This window comes from Aethalodelphis obliquidens, unplaced genomic scaffold (assembly GCF_003676395.1).
Source record: "Aethalodelphis obliquidens isolate GAN/ISIS:26980383/991018 unplaced genomic scaffold, ASM367639v1 scaffold1, whole genome shotgun sequence".
Lineage (NCBI taxonomy): Eukaryota > Metazoa > Chordata > Mammalia > Artiodactyla > Delphinidae > Aethalodelphis > Aethalodelphis obliquidens.
The window spans coordinates 47,633,352-47,653,666 of NW_020837945.1; the positions used below are offsets into that span (position 1 = coordinate 47,633,352).

Genomic DNA, 20,315 nt, shown 5'->3' on the forward strand with positions numbered 1-20,315 from the left:
GACTTGTCTTTCAGGGAAAAAGATCTTGAAGAAGCTTTGGAAGCAGGAGGTTGTGATCTTGAAACTTTGAGAAATATAATTCAAGGGAGACCACTGCCTGCTGATCTGAGGGCTAAAGTTTGGAAGGTAACTAGAAACTGAAACAAATAAAATGTAATGACTTAAGAATAATATTTTAGAATTTTTATTTTCAGTTGTCTTAGTTGCAGAAGTACATGCCACACTTAGAAAATTCATCAAACAGAGCAGCTTGCTAAAATGTGTGTTTCTGTAGTGTTTGGTATATTTAATAATTCAGGTTTTGAAAGGCAGTGCTTTCTTTTGTAGCCATTAGAAATGATGTTTATGAAGATTGTTCACTGAAATGGGAAAATGCAACCAATGAGTAAAATAGGATATATAATTGCAGATATGGAATGATCTCAGCTATGTTTTAAAAAAAAAAGGTAGGGAGAAGAAACAGGTCTCTGGGTGTTAGAATTACAGGAGATTGTCCTTTGCTTTATTTTCCGCTTCAGCTGTTCTCTAGTACATGTGTATTATCATTTTTAAATTTTAAATTAAGATTTTTTTTATGATGAAAAAAGAAGTAGTTCCCTTTGTTAAAACGTGTAAGCAAAGGATAAGATAAAAAACCATCTGTTGGGCTTCCCTGGTGGCGCAGTGGTTGAGAGTCCGCCTGCCGATGCAGGGGACACGGGTTCATGCCCCGGTCCTGGAAGATCCCACATGCTGCGGAGCGGCTGGGCCCGTGAGCCATGGCCGTTGAGCCTGCGCGTCCGGAGCCTGTGCTCCGCAACGGGAGAGGCCACAATGGTGAGAGGCCTGCGTACCGCAAAAAAAAAAAAACCCATCTGTTATCTACCACTTATAGGTAGAACACATAATAATGCCTTGGTGACACATCTTATTTTTTCCACTCTGCACATATATATGTAACAGAAATGGAATTACAACTGTATATAGCATTCTGAATGTTTTGTTATAGAAATTTAAAACACATACAAAAGTAGAGAGACTTGTTAGTGAACCCCCATTTACCCATCACTTAGCTTTAACTGTTACCAACATTTGGCCAGTCTTGCTTGATTAGTATTCTATCCTTTCCTCCCCACCCCGCCCACTGGACTATTTTAAAGCAGATCCTTGGTAGCACACTAAAATATTTTAGTATGAAAGTCTAAAAGATAAAGACTTTTAAAATAACCATAACACTATTAAATTGAAAAGAATGGTAATTCCTTAATGTGTCCTCACATGGCTGAAGGGACAAGGGAGCTAACTGGGGTTTCTTTTATAAGGGGGCTAATCCCATTCATGAGTGTTCCACCCTCATGTCCTAATCACCTCTCAAAGGCCCTGCCTGTATTTACCAAAACATTGGGGATTAGGTTTCAACATAAATGAATTTGGGTGAGGGGACACAGACATTCAGTCTATAGCATTAATGATGTTTGCTTGAAATAAATTTACATATATAATTATGTAAATATTTTGTGTAATTCATTTTATTCACTGGATTAACATGAAATAGTAAAATTTGCTATAGATACATTACTTTGTAATCTTTGAAGTGTGCATTATTCCTAAATTCAGGCCTCCATTATTATAGCATATTTTCCAAGAATGAGAAATAACATATGAAGCTGTTTGCTTTTTTTAATCTTTCTTCCAGATTGCTCTAAATGTTGCAGGAAAAGGAGATAGTTTGGCATCCTGGGATGGTATTTTAGACCTGCCAGAACAGAACACTATTCACAAAGATTGTCTGGAGTTTATTGGTAAGTTTAATAATTGTTTTCAAACAGTGAAAAAAATTTCAAATAATTTTTGGATGGAGGAGTTGCTCTTTAGTAGAATTAACTTGTTATAATTTGGGATATGTTGAATTTGTAAAGGGCTAATAAATAGCTTTAGAACTTCTTTTTTGAAATTCTTACGAAATAATGTCTAATATTTTAAGAGAGTCTGATTTTTAGTGTTTCTTTCGCATTATGTTTGATTAAACATTAACATACTTATGTTTAATTCTTTAAGTACCTTTACAGTTTTGTGGCAGTTTTAAATTGTTTTTTGGATAATTGAAGATCTGTATGATTGTATACAGTCCTCAGATTTAAGGGGGCTGTGTTCCAAAAGTTTATCTATAAGTCGTAAGTCATGATCTGTTATAGAAAAAGTATTGTAAATCATGGGTGAATAGGTTTCCAATCACCCCACAAGGTCTTTTGAAGATTAAATTAATTTGGTTTGTATTTTTCTTTTTTAATTCATCTATAGTCCATTGGTCTTTTTGTTTCTTTCTCTGTCACATTTTAGTTAAATTAGTGGCTAAATAAGCTTTTTTGCTAACCTCAACAGAAGCACTATTGCTGATGTGGGCAAAGGAAAGGGAATTTGGTGGTGGAGAATGAATCACTTTCCCTCCCCTTGACAAAGCTATAGTGGCAGCTGCCCATTATGGGGCAGATGATAATCTGTTATTTGGAAAACACTTTTTTGCTTTCCAGGAATGTGGGTTATGCCTACCTTTCCTGCTTCAGATTGTCCATTCTTGTATATATCTATATGTTATATAGATACATATAAGATACATATATATCTATATAACATATATATAGGTCAAGTATTATTAACTTAGTAAATACTGAATACCTAGTGAATATGAATAAGTATAAGGAAAAATATGCTTTTATGTAGTTCTATTTTGCCCTTGACATACTCTAAATAGAGTAAGGTAGTATTGTATGTTTGTAACCCAGTATTTTGTCCAATAACTGAGCATCTAACAGGCCCTTGGTAACTTTATTTTGACACTTATTTTCTAGACCAGCTTTCAGTGCCCGAAGAGAAGGCAGCAGAATTACTTTTGGATATTGAATCTGTAATTACCTTTTATTGTAAATCACGTAACATTAAATACAGCACGTCCCTTAGCTGGATACATCTACTCAAACCGTTGGTGCATCTTCAACTGCCACGCAGCGATTTATACAACTGCTTTTATGCTATCATGAATAAGTACATTCCCAGGTAAAATATTATTTAGTTATTACACTTTTAAAAATGAATAAAGGTCTAGTTTGTTTTGAACTAAAGTTGTTAGATTTATTTTGATGGTAAAGTAAATGGTTCAAATAATTTTTAAGGTTGTTTGAATCATAATTGTTACTTGACTTTATTTTTGTGGTTATAAACATTTTTTAAAGGATTCTTTAGTTAAGAATTTATGCAATGGAATATTACTCAGCCATGAAAAGGAAAGAAATTGGGTCATTTGTAGAGACGTGGATGGACCTAGAGTCTGTCATACAGAGTGAAGTAAGTCAGAAAGAGAAAAACAAATATCGTATATTAATGCATATATGTGGAATCTAGAAAAATGGTACAGATGAACCTATTTGCAGGGCAGGAATAGAGACGCAGATGTAGAGAACCGGGGGGTAAGGGGGAGTGGGATGAATTGGGAGATTTAGATTGACATATATACACTAACATGTGTAAAATAGGTAGCTAGTGGGAACCTGCTATATAGTACAGGGAGCTCAGCTCAGTGCTTTTAGATTGACGTGTATACATTAACGTGTAAAATAGATAGCTAATGGGAACCTGCTGTATAGCACAGGGAGCTGAGCTTGGTGCTCTGTGATGACCTAGGTGGGTGGGATGGGGGTGGGGTGGGAGGGAGGTCCAAGAGGGAGGGGGTATATGTATACATATAGCTGATTCACTTCGTCATACAGCAGAAGCTAACACAACATTGTAAAGCAATTATACTCCAATTTAAAAAAAAGTAATTTATGCTTCTAGGTTTATATATGCAGTATAACTCTTCATAGTTTTTTGATTTCTTTACTTATAAAACAGTAACATAGTGTCTAAGTAAAAAGTAAAATTTTGGGAGTGCTGCTACTTTTTTTTTTTTTTTTTTTTGTGGTACGTGGCCTCTCACTGTTGTGGCTTCTCCTGTTGCGGAGCACAGGCTCTGGACGTGCAGGCCCAGCGGTCATGGCTCACGGGCCCAGCCGCTCTGCGGCATGTGGGATCTTCCCGGACTGGGGCACAAACCCGTGTCCCCTGCATCGGCAGGCGGACTCTCAACCACTGCGCCACCAGGGAAGCCCTGGAGTGCTGCTACTTTAACTGAGGTGCTGGGGTTACAGCTTGGAATGTAGTCCTAGAAATACAGGCGTTGAACAAGTAATTAGAAGTGCGCTGAGTGTCAGGAAGGTGAAATATAGAGTGCTATGGGAATGTATAATGGGGGTGACCTAACTTGCCCTGGAGGTCAGGGAGGTCACCTCTGGGAACGTGACACTTAAGTTGAGTCTAGACAGATGTGTAGGTCGTTGTGGGGGGCAGGGGAAGGGGGGTGGGTAGTAGCAGGTGTTGCACTTACGAGGCCAGAAAGAATTCTTGTAGTTCTCAGTGCTGTGGATCAGGTAGTCAGGATTTTAGAGCCAAAAGGGACTTTTGACATAATCTAGACCAGTGGTTTGGCTGCACAGTGAACCTTTGATGCACATTGGAATCATTGGGGGGAGTTCTTAAAAATTCTGATGCCCATTTACATACCTGACTAATTAAATCCCATCTCTGAGGAGGACATTGGTGCACTGATGTTTGTTTAGGTTTAGAGCTTCTCGCTTGATTGCAGTGTGCAGCTGTTCTGGAGCTTGATAGTTAAGTGACTACCATTTTTTTCTGCTTTACTGTGCGGTAACACACTATATTAGGTGTAGGTCCTTTGTGTATTTTCTCATTTAAACAGTGACCACTGTAAGGTATGTATCTCTGATTTACAGCTGCAGAAACTGAGGCAAAGAAGGACATTAAATGACTTATTCAGGATTACACTTCTGCTTTATGACTGAGTCAGGATTTGAACCTAAGTTTGATTGGACACCTGTGCTTTAACTAATAAGGTTCTCCACCCTCGTTGCTTATTAGAATCAACTGAAGAACTTTTTTTTTTTTTCTTTTATAGCTTAAAGTATCATTCACATATTACAAAATTCATCCTTTTAGTAGGTACAATTCAGTGGTTTTTAGTATGCTCACAGAGTTGTACAACCATAGCCACAATCACTTTTAGAATGTTTCTGTCACCCCCAAAAGAAACCCCAATACTCATTAGCAGTCAACTCTCCGTTTTCCCCTAATACTGTCAGCCCTAGGCAACCACTTATCTTTCTCTATGGATTTGCCTATTCTGGAGAATTTATATAAATGGAATCGTATAATATGTGGTCTTTTATGACTACCTTCTTTCACTTAGTATAGTGTTTTAAGGATTCATCCATATTATGGCATATATCAGTACTTATTTCTTTTTATTGCCAAGTAATATCTCATTGTATGCACAATATAAAATACCACATTTTATTTACTCATGCAACAGTTGCTGGACATTTGGATTGTTTTCACTTTTTAGCTATTATGAATAGTGCATTTGTGAACATTTGTGTACAAGTTTTTATGTGGACATGTATTTCATTTCTTTTGGGTATGTACCTAGGAGTGGAAATGTTGAATCATATGGTAAATCCGTGTTTAACCTTTTGAGGAATTGCCAGATTTTTCTACAACAACATTTTATATTCCCACCAGCAGTGAATGAAGATCCCAGTTTCTTTGCATCCTTGTTAACATTTTTTTTTTAAATTATAGCCAGACTGAGTGTGAAGTGGTGTCTCATTATGGTTTTGATTTGCATTTCCCTGACAGCTAATGATTTTCTGCTTTTTTTCATGTGCTAAGTGACAATTTGTATATCTTCTTTGGAGAAATGTCTGTTCAGCCAAAGAACTTTTAAAACATACTGGTTCTTGAAGTTTCAACTATAAATAGACTATGTAGAGCCATGTAGGGGTTTTTTTTGTTTTTGTTTTAACTCCCAGGTGACTCTAGTGTACTCCAGAGTGGAGAACCTCTGTGCTACCTGGAAGCGATAGTGCTTCATGTTAGGAAAACAGACCCAGAGATGCCAGAATACAGGGCTAAGGTCATGGTAAAGCTGAGACTGGAATTCATATTTGGGAGTCTTCTGTTATACTAAGTCTCTCAACTGCTTATATTCTACCACCTCTGTATAACAGAGCTCGTAATAGCAAGGGACATGATATTCCAGCTTTCTCTCTACAGAATGTTGGCGGTGGTAGTTACTAATAGAGGGATTGGGGTTTACATTGAGCTGTGTAACATACCGTCTTGTCAGGTTCTCCAGTTACTGTTTCCATGAGTTCCACATGTAACACAATACTCCAGGGTCAGTGTTAATACCCCTGCATAGGGCCCAGCCCCACAAAATGCTGCTAGAACAACTCCACTATAACGTATCTTCTTATTACAGATTCAGATATAACATAGGTAGAATTCTATCAAGCACAGTGCTTTGCAGTGGAGAGTAACTTTGTAATACACAGCTATTAAATGAATAGATGCTGTTGCAATGGCTGACTCTCTGAGATGTTCCACTTTTTCTGAGGCAAACTAGGCAATTGTCCTTACAACGTATGTCCCTACTCTGCTTACAACCTGTGTTTATGTGTTTTGTTTTAGCAGTCTATTGCCTTGCATACGTAGAGTGGGGAAAGTATTCAGATTAAGGAGGAGGTAATCTTGCCAATATGAATCCACTTCTGTCTTTGGGCATCTGAATTACCAATTTAGGGCTTTTTCTACAAAACTTCCCTGTTATCTGCAGTATTAGAAAATGGTAGATAGAGGGTCATACCTAATCCTGGCATTGACCTTAGAGCTTAGTTTTGTAGAAATTATTTTTCATTATTCCCGTTGGAATAGCACTTTGAAACATTCCTTATCAATGCTTTTATGTTAAAACTGACATTCATTTCATTAACTTTTTTGCATGAAGCCTTTTACCTTGTTTCAGTGTTTTTTTTTCTTTGGCCATGCCCTGCAGCATGCAGGATCCTAGTTCCCCAACCAGGGATCAAACCCCCGCCCCTTGCAGTGGAAGCGTGGAGTTCCAACCACTAGACTGCCAGGGAAGTCCTTCAGCTTTTTTATAGTTTGCTTTTTTTAGACTGTACATCTACCAAAGTACCACTTGTTGAAATATTAAATTACATATGTGGAAGGGTAGTATGCATAATGGTTTAATGCCCAGTTTCTGTGTACAAGTCTTAGTTCCATCACTTCTTAGCTACATGACCTTGGGTGGGCTGCTTGACCCCAGCTAAGCCTCATTTTTCTCATCTGTAAAGTGAAGATGATAATAGTGTCTTTCATAGTTGCCTGTAAAGATAAAATGAGGTAACTTTGTAAAGTGTCTATTATAGTGTCTGGCACATGGTATTTCCTCAATAAATACTGACTTTTATTATGATGGCCTGTGCTTTGAGCTGTTTAAATTTTTTAAAATTTTTAATGATTTATGAGACATAGGGGAACAAGGTAAGAAGTAGTACAGTTACTCAATAAGGTCAGTGTTTGGCACCTCCCAGGATTCACTCTGAGCACCTGATACCCAGGCCACTTCAACAGCTTCTAAGGCTCTGGGTCCACTATTTTGGAATGTTCATCTGTGGCCATTTCAGACTTGTACCTTTGCTGAAGGATTCCTAATTGAGTACATTAACTGTGGAGCTAACCTGAAGCCTTTCTAGGAGTTTCTTCTTATTTGGCAGGGAAGAAGGGAGCTGGACTTCCTCAGGACTCTCCAGATATCCTTTTGGGATCCAAAACTTATCAAAACAACCTAAGTGGTCCCACTGTTTTCATTGGTCCTTGTAGTCCTTTCTCCTGAGTGCTGCCTGGGTTCACCTGGAAAGACTCTGCCTAGAGTTGGCTGTAGACCTGATGTTTCTACAGACTTCTTTCAGGTCAGGTATATCAGGTGTTAGCAAGAGAGGTCTGCCCGGTTGTATCAGGCAGGCTTGCTGTTGTCAGTGCTGTGGTGTTCAGATGTTCTGTGGTAGGGAGGGGAGGTGGGTATTGCAGGAGGATCGGTTACTGACATGATCATTTCTGACCTATTAATGCAAGAAACTTTGCTGCTTTTGTTTTTTAGGGATTGTTCTCTGAAGGGGAGACCATTTCATCTTTTCCGATTACTCATCCAGTACCATGAGCCAGAGCTTTGTTCTTTTCTTGATACAAAGAAAATTACTCCAGACTCCTATGCACTCAACTGGGTAATAAAGTGAAAGTAGGAACACTTAATGAAAAATAGCTTTCTATAAAACTATAGTTAGGTGTTTTTTTTCCCCCCAAGGAAGAGAAAGAAAAGCACTAAATTATAGACTATTACTATTTAAACCAAAGGAGTAAAATTATTGGCACTTCAAAAATGATTTTTTTTTGCTCTTCACTTACATTAGTTTAAATTATTTAATATGAAGTTTAGCCTTTTGTTGTTTTACAAATATATGTAAATATATGTGATATATTTACTTATGTATAATATATATATGTAATATATATAAATATATGATCTGTATCAGTTCACTTTAAAACTGTGATTAAATTGTTGATAGTATGTATAAGAATTGATATCCAATGACAAGGAAAATAACAAGATTATCAAATGATTAATATAAAAGAATATAAAGTACATCTCAGGGACTTTCCTTGTGGCGCAGTGGTTAAGAATCCGCCTGCCAATGCAGGGGACACGGGTTTGAGCCCTGGGCTGGGAAGATCCCACGTGCCGCAGAGCAACTAAGCCCGTGTGCCACAACTACTGAGCCTGCGCTCTACAGCCTGCGAGGCACAACTACTGATCCCACGCACCACAACTACTGAAGCCCACGTGCCCTAGAGCCTGTGCTCCGTGACAAAAGAATCCACTGCAATCAGAAGGTTGCGCACTGCAACAAAGAGTAGCCCCCGCTTGCTGCAACTAGGAAAAGTCCGCACGCAGCAATGAAGACCCAACGCAGCCAAAAAATAAATAAATTAATTAAAAAATTTTTAATAAAAGTACATCTCAGTACTCTGTCATTCTATATTTGTATTTTTATTTTTTTAAATTTTATTTATTTTTGGCTGCGTTGGGTCTTCATTGCTGCGCATGGGCTTTCTCTAGTTGCGGTGAGCGGGGGCTACTCTGTTGTGGTGTGCGGGCTTCTCATTGTGCTGGCTTCTCTTATTGTAGAGCACTGGCTCTAGGCGCACAGGCTTCAGTAGTTGCGGTGCATGGGCTCAGTAGTTGTGGCGCACGGGCTTAGTTGTTCTGCAGCATGTGGGATCTTCCTGGACCGTAGCTCAAACCCGTGTCCCCTGCATTGGCAGGTGGATTCTTAACCACTGTGCCACCAGGCAAGCCCTATATTTGTATTTTTAAATGGGAAGTTCTGTTATTTCTAGGTCAGTGGTTCTCAAACCTTTTGGTCTCAGGACCTCTTACACTCAACATTTATTGAGGAGCCACAATTTATGTGGATTATGTTGGTTAGAAATTAAGAAATTTTAACCATTTATTAATTCATTTAGAAGTAGCGATAAATCCAATGCATGTTAACATAAATAGCCTATTTTTAAATGAAAATTAACTATTTTCCAAAAAGAAGATCAGAATAGTGACATTTTTTAATATTTTTGCAAATCTCAATATTTGGTTAGGGCACAGGCAGGTACGTTCTCATATCTTCTTCTCTATTGAATCTGTGATGATACCATATTTCATGTAGCCTTTGGAAAATTCTGTTGTTCATTTGTGAGAGAATGAATATGAAAAAGGCAAAATCTAAGTATTATTATGAAAATCGCTTTGACTTCACAAATACCCTGTAAATACTCTTGGGGACTTCCAGGGCTCCTCAGACCATACTTTGAGAACTGCTCTTCTAGGGTAACTTGAAGATCTTTCTAAAACAGTGATTGGGTTCTAGAAGAATATACATATATTCAAAATTTTTAATGTATTTCTTGATCATGTCTTACCTAGCTTTTCTTCAGGAAGGATTCCATTTCTGCCACTTATTAACCATGTGATTTAATACACTTAGCCTCTGAGCTTCGATTTCTTCATCTGTAAAATGGAACTAATAATAGTACCTATCTCAGAACATGATGAGATGAGTAATGAGGAAATGGTGACTAGAGAATCGCAACTGGTTTCAGCTCTGGCATACTAAATCTCACACTGCAGCAGCCTATTCTTTCATTCCTTCTCGGCTGCAGTCTTCTCACTTTGAGTAAAAATAATAAAATTGTAGTTTCTCTGAGATTCATATGTTGCTATTAAATCTACTTATTTGTGTTGAAGTAAGAAACTTTCTTTTAAGCATTCTGGTATGTTAATAGGGATCTCTCTTGTCACATTATGCCTGGTAAATGCCATTTCTGTGACCAGAACTCTGAAACTACCAGTTTCACTTTGTCAATGCCCCAAGTAGTTCATTCTTGCTACTAGTATCATGTCTATGGGATGGAGTCTTCTTTTTTTTTTTTTTAAATCATGAGATGAAACAAAATGAATTCCTAAACTTTGAGAACTCATAACTGTGAATGATGCAATGGTAGCTTTAGTTTAGCTAACTGAATTTAATGAAGACCATATCTTGCTATTCTGTTTGTATTTGCATCTTCTGTATTTGTAATAGTAATTTTTAAACAGTTACAGAAAGCATTCAAAGCATTATGTACTTTAAAAGCTTTGAGGTCAGCTGTAATAGCAGTTACATCAGCTGTGGAGTGTCAGGCTTTTTCTAGCCCAAACATCACCATTTACTAGCTCTGTGATGTTAGGAAGGTTATTTAATAGACGTCTGTTTTCTTACCTATAATATGGGGAGGAAAATGTCTATTTTGAAGGACTGTTGTGAGAATATTTAGAATAAGAGATATATAATAAAAGATATGTGGCAGTAATTTAGTACCTGGCACAAAATATTCACTAAATGTATTTGTTCTCATTAGCTCCCTTTAGCCATTAAGACTGTTTGAAATTTAACTTCTAGATGGAATTGTTTCTGTATCTAATAAAAATGGAATAATCTAAAAATATCACTGAATTTATGCAATTTAAAACACAGTTGGGCTCTAGAGGAACTTACACATTAACAATTCTTTTATTTGAAGTAGAAAACCATAGAGCTCCTGAAACATTTTGAGGGACGTGAACGTTGTCTCATCTGTTTCAAATGATGTACAAGTAAGATTGGGGAACAATTTGCCTTTAAATTGTCCTTACAGTTTCATTTGGTGCTCTTAACTCAAATTACCATGCTTGATCCTCACAATTACCTTGCAAGTTAAGTACTTATAATAGTTACCCTCACAGAGCTCGTGGGGTTATTATGCTGTGGCAGATATGTGCTAGTTACTGTATATATGTGCTAGTTACTGTATATATGTGCTAGTTACTGTATATACTCTAGGTTAGAGGATGGGTAGTAGTATTCCTTTTTTTTTTTTTAAAACAGAAGTAGAAATGGAAGCTCTAGAGGTTAAGTGACATACTCTAAGTTATACAGCTAGTAAGTGGCTTCATTGTGCCTTGAATCCACATGTTCTGCCTTTGGATTACATAGAGTAAAGTTAAGGTACAAGTTAAATATCAGGTACAGACAGTTTGATATAGTGTTACGCATTTGCCTGAATACTTTTAAAAGAACAAGTCGTTGCCAGTGGTTTATATCTCTCATTTCATTTCCTGATTACAGCTTGGAAGTCTTTTTTCCTGTTACTGTTCCATTGAAGTCACTCAGGCAATATGGGATGGATATCTACAACAAGCAGATCCATTTTTTATTTATTTCTTAATGTTAATAATCCTTGTTAATGCAAAGTAAGTATTAAGTTGACTAGATTTTTTCCTCTCTGTTCTCAGGGTGCTCTGTTGATATTTAACTCAAATTCATTTGATTCTCTTTTTACAGAGAAGTCATTTTAGCACAGGAGTCTAACAGCAAAGAAGAAGTTATCCGTAAGTATTATTTAATGTGGAGAAAACATTTCAAGTCAGTTTTCTGAAACTCGGTTTCCTCATGTATAAATTTAGAATACTCTAGAAGAGCTCTGAGGTTCCATTCAACTCTTACACACTCTCCACGTACAGACCTTAAAGACTGTTGCCCCTGATTTGCCACCCTTATTCATTCCTTCTATGTATTTTTCACTCTTTCAATTCTTTTTCATATACTCTTTCTTTGGTTTCATTGTTCAGATAAACTGCCCTCCTCTCACTCTCCCCTTCCTTCTTCCTTAATTTGCCTTTGAATACTCAGCTCTTACAAGTGTATCCGTTGTTGAAGTCTTGGTTCTTCGTTTGGGTCCCTCCCCACTCTAGTTCCCACACAGATTTAGTTACTTGCTCTCTATAGTGCCTGGCACTTTGTACTGTGTGTGTTACGGTGTTTGTCTCACTATGTTATAATGATTTATCGTCACATTTCTCAAACCAGACAAAGTTCCTTAAGTCAGGAACCATTTCTTGGTCATTTTTTATTTCCAGGGACCCTGACATTTATTATGTGTTCATTGAATAAATCACACTATTCCAATCGAGGCTAATGAATTTGATTTGATTGCCAGATACCATCATTCACTAAGAGCAGAACTGTATTAACAGTTTCAGTTCCTTTGGGGAAAATCCACTTCTCAAGCAGTTTTCAGTACATCACTGTTGAGATTCCATTTATATAGTTCAAATGTTGAAGATAAACCAACTTTGATATGTAAATAATGTTCATTACTGTATTTTTCACAAAAAACCTTTTTAATATTATATTTGTAATCATATTTCAGAGTTCTTGGAAAATACTCCATCCAGTTTGAATCTAGAAGATATAGAAGACCTTTTCTCTCTGGCTCAGTATTATTGCAGTAAAACACCAGCTTCATTTAGGAAGGTATCAGACAAGAAATCACCTACTTCAGTATTTCACATTTTGTGCATTGTTTTATGTTTATGTTGTATCCACTTCAGTTAAAATACTCTAGGTTGTCCTTCTTTTCTTTTTATGTGTTACAGTTTTGTGTGATTTTTTTCACTGTAAATACTCTCCCTAACGGAGGAACAGACATTAAAAAAGATACTATACAAATATTCTAGGAACCATTTCACCTCTACTCTGATTATTATTTCTGATCATGAGACTATTGACTATAAGGTACTTCTTAAATTAATGCTTCCTTGATGTTAAAAAATATAAATATTACAAAAATCTGATGGAGGATATATAATTATGCCTTCTTTATCTGGAGTTTAGCTTTGCACAACTTTAATGCTGCTGAGCTGTCTTTTAAACAGAAAAGGGTCACTTAGCTCCATAGAGACCTAGAACCTTTCTCAGATCAGACAAGTGCTTTCAAGAGAAAGGACACCAGATTAGAAGCCCAAGTGCTGTGAGCTCCTAGAAAGTAAAACTCTAAGAAGCAAAAGCTAGTAACGGGGAGGCACAGGAGTACCATTTATAAACAATTTGTGACCTCAGGTGCTCATGAGAGCATTATTGTTTTTTTTGTTTTTTTTTTAAGGCATTCTAGCATCATAATTGCTAGTTGGAAGTTATCGTGTCACTGAAACATTAAGATGAGATTAAATTATGTTCAATATAGTGTGTTCAGGAGGCAGACAAGGGAAACCTTGTAAGAACATTTCCCTCAAAACTAATTAATTACAAAAGAAATTTATTTCTAGGGACTAGTTTCAGCTATTTTAATAATTGCCTTATGTAGAACACCTCATTTCCCAACAGTGTTGACTAAGTTAGGTGGTGGGGTAGTGGTTATGATACTGGATGAAAAAGAAGTCTTATCCTTTTCTTTCCAGTCTTTTAAGAGAATAGCTTTTATTCTTCAGACATAAATAATCTGCACTAGCAGTTGCTAATTAGAGCAGGTTTTAGCAGCATATTACACAATTTATGCCATGTTTTTGTTTTCATTTTATTAAAATATAAAAAGTTGTGAGTAACCATTTAAAAATTTACTATTTAAATATAGGTGATAATATAGAAAATAGCTGTGTAGAATGTGTTATTTTTTCTTAGTCTTTCATTTTGTGTGAAATCTAATGGGGACTTTGTATGCAGACTTTTTGTAGCTTTTAGCCTGTAAGATATGAGAGGATATGTTAAATCACATGACTCAAAGATGTTATGTAATTATTTTACCTTTTGTCTTGGTCTGTTGAGAATAGTTTTAGGAAGAAAGTTTGATTTTATTTTTTCTGCATAATGTTTCAAAACTTCCTCTTCACACAGGATAATCACCATCTCTTTGGTAGTACTTTGTTGGGAATTAAGGATGATGATGCAGATTTGAGTCAGGCACTTTGTCTGGCCATCTCCGTGTCAGAGATCCTTCAAGCAAATCAGCTTCAAGGGGTAAATAAAAAAAAACCCACTGTTTATCAGAAGACTATCCCCTTTAAATGCAAGGAATCAACATTTCCTCCCTGTTTGTTGATTCTCACAAAATTAATTTACTATAACAATGTAGTTGTTTTGCTTTTTTTGAATGATTAATGTGGTAAATCTTCTGTCCATATGCTCATTTTTAAACTGCCAGCTTGCGTGTTATTTTACTTGTCAACAACTAATTAATTTTGACACCAATTTTTGTAAATTGCCAAATCTTTTTTCATATTTTAGCAAAGCAACTGAATGTTATATAAAGTACTTAAAAGGGTGGATTTAGCATTTAACAGTTAAATTTTGGATACTTATACAGCTAATTGAATTACATGGTTTAATGCCAAAAGGCGTGTTACAAAGGAGAATTGAGGATATACCATGGTTTTCTGTCTGTTGCTGTCTTCATGAAAATCTTTTTGCTAACAGTGCAACAGTTAACCGTGTGTTTGGAAGGTGGGATGTATTTCGAAGATGGAGAGAAGAGGAACGGACATGGAAAGACAGGCCTTTTACAGTAGATCTTTTTAAAACAAGCATTTCACATATTTTTCTTATTAGAACTATTACTTAAAAACAAATCAGAGCATGTAATCTAGTTTAAAGAGACCCACGTGAACTTCTTCAGTTCAGACTGGCACTGGAGAACCTCCTCTCACCCCCAAAAGACATTTATTTAATCCTTATGTGAATTGCATTGTTGATAAGTGTGTGGGCTTATTTTCAGAAACAGGAATTGTATCTACATCTGTGTTTATTTTCAGAAACAGGAATTGTATCTACATCTGTGTTTATAACTACATGGTGTTTTTAAAAGTGTTTAACATGATAGACATTAAATTATTAAATTCCAGTATAATTAGTTTTATAGCTCAAACTAACATTCTTCTGCTACATATTTTAAGACTTTCTAGTCAAGAACAGTATATACAGAGTATTTTAACTACTTAAAATGACTAAAACTATTTAAGATCTTGAGGTTATTTTCTTGAGTCTGTATGGGTCCTCCTATGTGAGATCCATTTCTAATCTGTTTCCCCTTCTTTGGTTAATTGTTAATATTATATTGTGTAAAATGTGACCCTCATGGCAAGTTTTATTTTGTCAAATGTTTCCCTTTTAGGAAGGAGTCCGGTTCTTTGTGGTGGATTGCCGTCCTGCAGAACAGTATAATGCTGGGCATTTATCAACTGCTTTCCACTTAGATTCAGATCTGGTTAGTATAAATGCTGATTAAAAATTTTTAAAAAGTAAGAGAAGAAATGGATTTCTTTTCTTTAGCCCATAAATAAATACACATGTACCAGATTGGGGATGTTTTTCTTTCTGCTTAAGGAGGGAGTCTCTGCCCTTATAAGTGTTGCCTCAGGTTTCCTTTTCACCTAGGACACTCTTTTGGCATCATAAAGGGTAGATGAAAGCACTGTTAACTATGGCTTACTGTTGCTTACCATTGTTATGTCAGTAAATTCTAAACTTCTTACTGTGAGCTACCTGATGTAGCACTCAGCATAGTGTCTTGCACTTAGTAAGTACTCTGTGAATATTAGCTCTTCTTATGATTGGGTAATTAGTCTATAAGCCTTTTTTTCCATCATGAGTACTTATGCATATAATAAAGTAATATTTAATAAGGGTGGTATCTGGTGTATAGGGGCTCAGTTGTTCAAATTGCTGTCCTAGGGTCACTTGAATTGAAGGACTAGATGAAGTAGATAATTAAATATTGTCAGAGATGCTTAGAGCATTTGGTAGGACTGGGACTGACATCATTTAAGCCCTTCTGGGGTTATTAGAGCCTCAGGGATGGAGAAGACAGAAAGAGGAATAACTTCTTTTGCTGACTATTCTATCTGCCCTTCTTCCCAACTTGTCTGAAAAAGTTGACACTGAAGCTGAAAGGGCATGTTGAAAGGTCTAGGTGGTATCAAGAGGAAACTCATGGAAAATGGAGGTGAAACAACCCAGAGAGTTTGGGGTGCTATAGGTGAAGAAGGCAGTCCTAGCTTGTTTGCATCCTAAAAGTGAACTCTGTGCCTTTCTCTTCCTTGATTCATCTAGGAAGACCTAAATGGTCCTTCTTTTATGCTTATTTTTAAAATTTATTCATCATTAATAACTTGATTATTCTTAAAAAACTCAAAGGATGTCTCCAGAGTTGACAATTACTCTCAGTTTGTTTAATCATCCAGACCTTTAATATGTATTTATATATTTCTTATTCACTTTTTTTTTTTCCACTTGATTTTTCACTTAACAGTTCACTCGCATTTTCACTTAACAGTTTTTTGGAGATCTTTTCATTTCAGTACATTTTTTTTATTGGCTGTATAGTGGTCCATGGTACAGATATACCGTAATTTATTGCCTGATTGATGTACATCTAGAATGTTTTCAGTTTTCTTGTAATAAAACAATGCTATAGTTAACATCTGTATATATATTTTGTGGACTTGTGCAAATATTTCTGTAAAATAGACCCCTACAAGTAAAATTTTGGGGTTGAGAGTTGTGGGCATATACAACATTACTAGAATCTGCCGTATTGCCCTTTAGAAAGGCTGAATCAACTGATACTTTACAACTGTAAGTGAGAATGATTGTTTCATACCATCAGCATTATTGGACATTACCAATTTTTTATTTTACAAGAATGATGGTCATTCTTGTTATTACTAGTGATGTTGTGCATCTTTTTTCAAGTGTGCTGTTAATTTGTATTTTTTTTATCAATGCAAATTGCTTTTCTATGGTTTGTCCATTTTTCTATTGGATTTTCACTGTGCTTTTTTTGTTTTTTTTTTGCGGTCCACGGGCCTCTCACTGTTGTGGCCTCTCCCGCTGTGGAGCACAGGCTCTGGACGCGCAGGCTCAACAGCCATGGCTCACGGGCCCAGCTGCTCCGCGGCATGTGGGATCTTCCCAGAGCAGGGCACAAACCCGTGTCCCCTGCATCGGCAGGCGGACTCTCAACCACTGCGCCACCACTGTGGAAGCCCCACTATGCTTTTTATGAACAGTTTTTTGAACAAATTTTTGTATTTATTGGCATACTTGTTTTCTTGAGGGTAGGAAATCAATTTTTTCATCCTCGTATCTCTAGTATCTAGAGTAGTGCTGATGAATAAATGGCTTCTACTATTTCTGACTGTCCTCTAAGAAATTCATGGTTTGCCATGTAAGTGGAAACTAAAAAATATTGCTTGTTTCAATGTATTGTTTTTGTCAGGGACCCTTCCACTCAGTGTTAAACGTTTCTTGTCATGATACCTAAAGACACTGAAGCTTAGAAAACAAACAGCAAAAACAATTTTTTTTGTCTAGTAAAGTATTTTCTTTGCATAATTTAATCTTTCTGTGAATTTTCAACTTTTGTTTTCTGATGTATTATAGGTACATTTATACACATTTCTTTTATCCCAGGGATTTTATTTATAAGAGCCTTTGTTTGGGGAATTCCCTGGTAGTCCAGTGGTTAAGACTCTGCACTTTCATTGTTGAGGGCCTGGGTTTGATCCCTGGCGGGGGAACTAAGATCCCACAAACTGTGTGGCATGACCAAAACAAACAAAAAAAGGCTTTATTTTCATGGTGGCAATGTAAATATTGTTTTTTTTTCCCACCCTGGGAAAATATTTTGCAAATGTATAAGAAACACAGGCTTGCCACATTAAAAAAATTTTTAATTGTCTAGATGCTCCAGAATCCGTCTGAGTTTGCACAGTCAGTAAAATCCCTGCTGGAAGCACAGAAGCAGTCCATTGAGTCTGGCTCCATTGCTGGTGGGGAGCACCTCTGTTTCATGGGCAGTGGCAGAGAGGAAGAAGACATGTATATGAACATGGTCCTGGCACACTTTTTACAGGTATGCCGACAGATTATTTCAGTTTTCCTTGGTTACTGCTATCACCTTTAAGAAATTCTCCTAGGTAATTTTGTGCTGTTGTCTACCTTGTCAAATTTATCTGTTTTTTTTTTTTTAACACTTTATTGGTTTTGTGTCTTGCCAACAAAGGTCTTCTCCCCCAGATTTTTCTTGCATGCTTATGTGTTATACTTTTATGTTTAAATCTTGGCCCATCTGGAATTATTTTTGTGTAAGAAGTGAGGTAGGAATCAAAAAAAATTTTTTCCCCAAATAGCTAACCAGTTGTGCTGTCAATATGAAATACTACCTCTTTAATATACTGAATTCCTCAATGAATCAGGGTCTATTGCTGGATTATTCTTTTGCATTTTTCTCTATGCCTATTCATGCCTCAACCTTTTACAGTTGCTGTATAATTCATTTTAATATCTTCACTTTGAAATTGAATAAATGTACATGTATATGTATTCATGACACTTAGCCACCTTTCCTTTTTGTGTTTAAATGTTGTCTTCAGCACGACTAATTTGTATCAGCGATTTTATGCAACCTGTCCCCTCTACCTTTTCTACAAAGCCTCACTCAGTGATGGCTCTTTCTTTATAAAAATGGTTGTTTATTAGGTATTCTTTGGTAGTTTATACATTAAAGTCCTCATTTTGTGTGGCCCTGAACTATGGAATCAGGAAGACAATAGGAATGCTATTACACAAGCCACTCAATTTACATCCACTTTACTGGGAATCTGGTTTGAGAAAACTAGTCTAAAGCAGGGGTCCCCAACTCCTGGGCAATGGACGGGTACCAGTCGGTGGCCTGTTAGGAACTGCGCCGCAGAGCAGGAGGTGAGCAGTGGGCGAGCCCGTGAAGCTTCATCTGTATTTACAGCCGCTCCCCATCGCTCCCATTACCGCCTGAGCTCCACCTCCTGTCAGATCAGCAGTAGCATTACATTCTCATAAGAGCACAAACCCTACTGTGAACTGCGCATGCGAGGGATCTAGGTTGCGTGCTCCTTATGAGAATCTAATGCCTGGTGATCTGAGGTGGAGCTGAGGCGGTCCCACCATCCCCAGATGGGTCCATCTTGTTGCAGGAAAAGAAGCTCAGGGCTCCCACTAATTCTGCATTATGGTGAGTTGTATCATTATTTCATTATATAGTACAAAGTAATAATAATAGAAATAAAGTGCACAATGAATATAATGTGCTTGAGTCATTCTGAAATCATCCCCCACCCCACCCCCCATCTGTGGAAAAATTGTCTTCCACAAAACTGGTCCCAAGAAAGACTGGGAACCGCTGGTCTAAAGGACAGTCCTTGAAAGACAAAATCAGAGAAGGAGCAAGGTATTTGGGAGAGGGATTATAAGGTAAAGTTATACTTTACTGGGGGAAAGATTTTAGAAGTTTATACAGAATAACAAAAATAGGTTCTCAAACTCATTTTACTTATAAATTTAATTGACCTATTCTAAAAATGGCCTGGTATAGGCTGTATATTATGAAGGGTGTCAGATGGCAAGAATTTGGAATATTGTGGACTTCTATTAATAATTCGAGCTCTTAATGTGGTTTTAGAAATCCCCCCCCCCCCCAGTTTTTATTGTGGAAAATTTCAAACAAATCCACAAGTAGGGAGAATTGAACTCTATAAATTCTTTGTAAAGACATAACCACATTATCACTCTTACACTTTATTATAAAAAAAAGTAACGAGTGTTCAAGTTCCCTTGGTTTTCTCAGGATCTAAAACAAGACATTGCACTCTGGTTGGTATCTTTTAAGTCTCTTTTAATTTATAGGTTCCCTTTCCTAATTGTTTTCCTTGTACATATTTGTTTGGAAAAACTGGTTACTTTGTCTTATATTTTCCCACAATCTGGATTTTGCAGATTGCATTCACACGGTGTTGTTTATCAGGTTCTATCCCTGGTATTTCCTGTAAACTGGTAATTAGACCTAGGGACTTGTTAGATTACTTTTGGGGGTGGGAGGGATAGGAAGTCTTGGGTATTGTGTACTTCCTCAGGAGGTAAATACTGCCCAGATATCTTTCTTTTTTGTGTCTTTGTTTGTTTATCATTGCTTAGATTCATTAATTTTTAGTAGTTTGTAAA

At 36.7% G+C, this 20,315-nt stretch overlaps 1 protein-coding gene across 2 annotated transcripts in view; it reads left to right on the forward strand.

The window, feature by feature from the left end:
- The window catches only part of TBC1D23 (TBC1 domain family member 23), a 64,320-nt gene that overhangs the window by 25,761 nt on the left and 18,244 nt on the right, over positions 1-20,315 (forward strand). For both annotated transcript variants that reach the window (XM_027103348.1, XM_027103355.1), the window contains exons 2-11: positions 15-126; positions 1,676-1,781; positions 2,829-3,033; positions 8,036-8,159; positions 11,634-11,758; positions 11,850-11,896; positions 12,718-12,821; positions 14,178-14,300; positions 15,451-15,543; positions 18,022-18,192. In XM_027103348.1, coding sequence (XP_026959149.1) covers positions 15-126; positions 1,676-1,781; positions 2,829-3,033; positions 8,036-8,159; positions 11,634-11,758; positions 11,850-11,896; positions 12,718-12,821; positions 14,178-14,300; positions 15,451-15,543; positions 18,022-18,192 — 1,210 coding nt within the window. The remainder of the gene's footprint in view (positions 1-14; positions 127-1,675; positions 1,782-2,828; positions 3,034-8,035; positions 8,160-11,633; positions 11,759-11,849; positions 11,897-12,717; positions 12,822-14,177; positions 14,301-15,450; positions 15,544-18,021; positions 18,193-20,315) is intronic.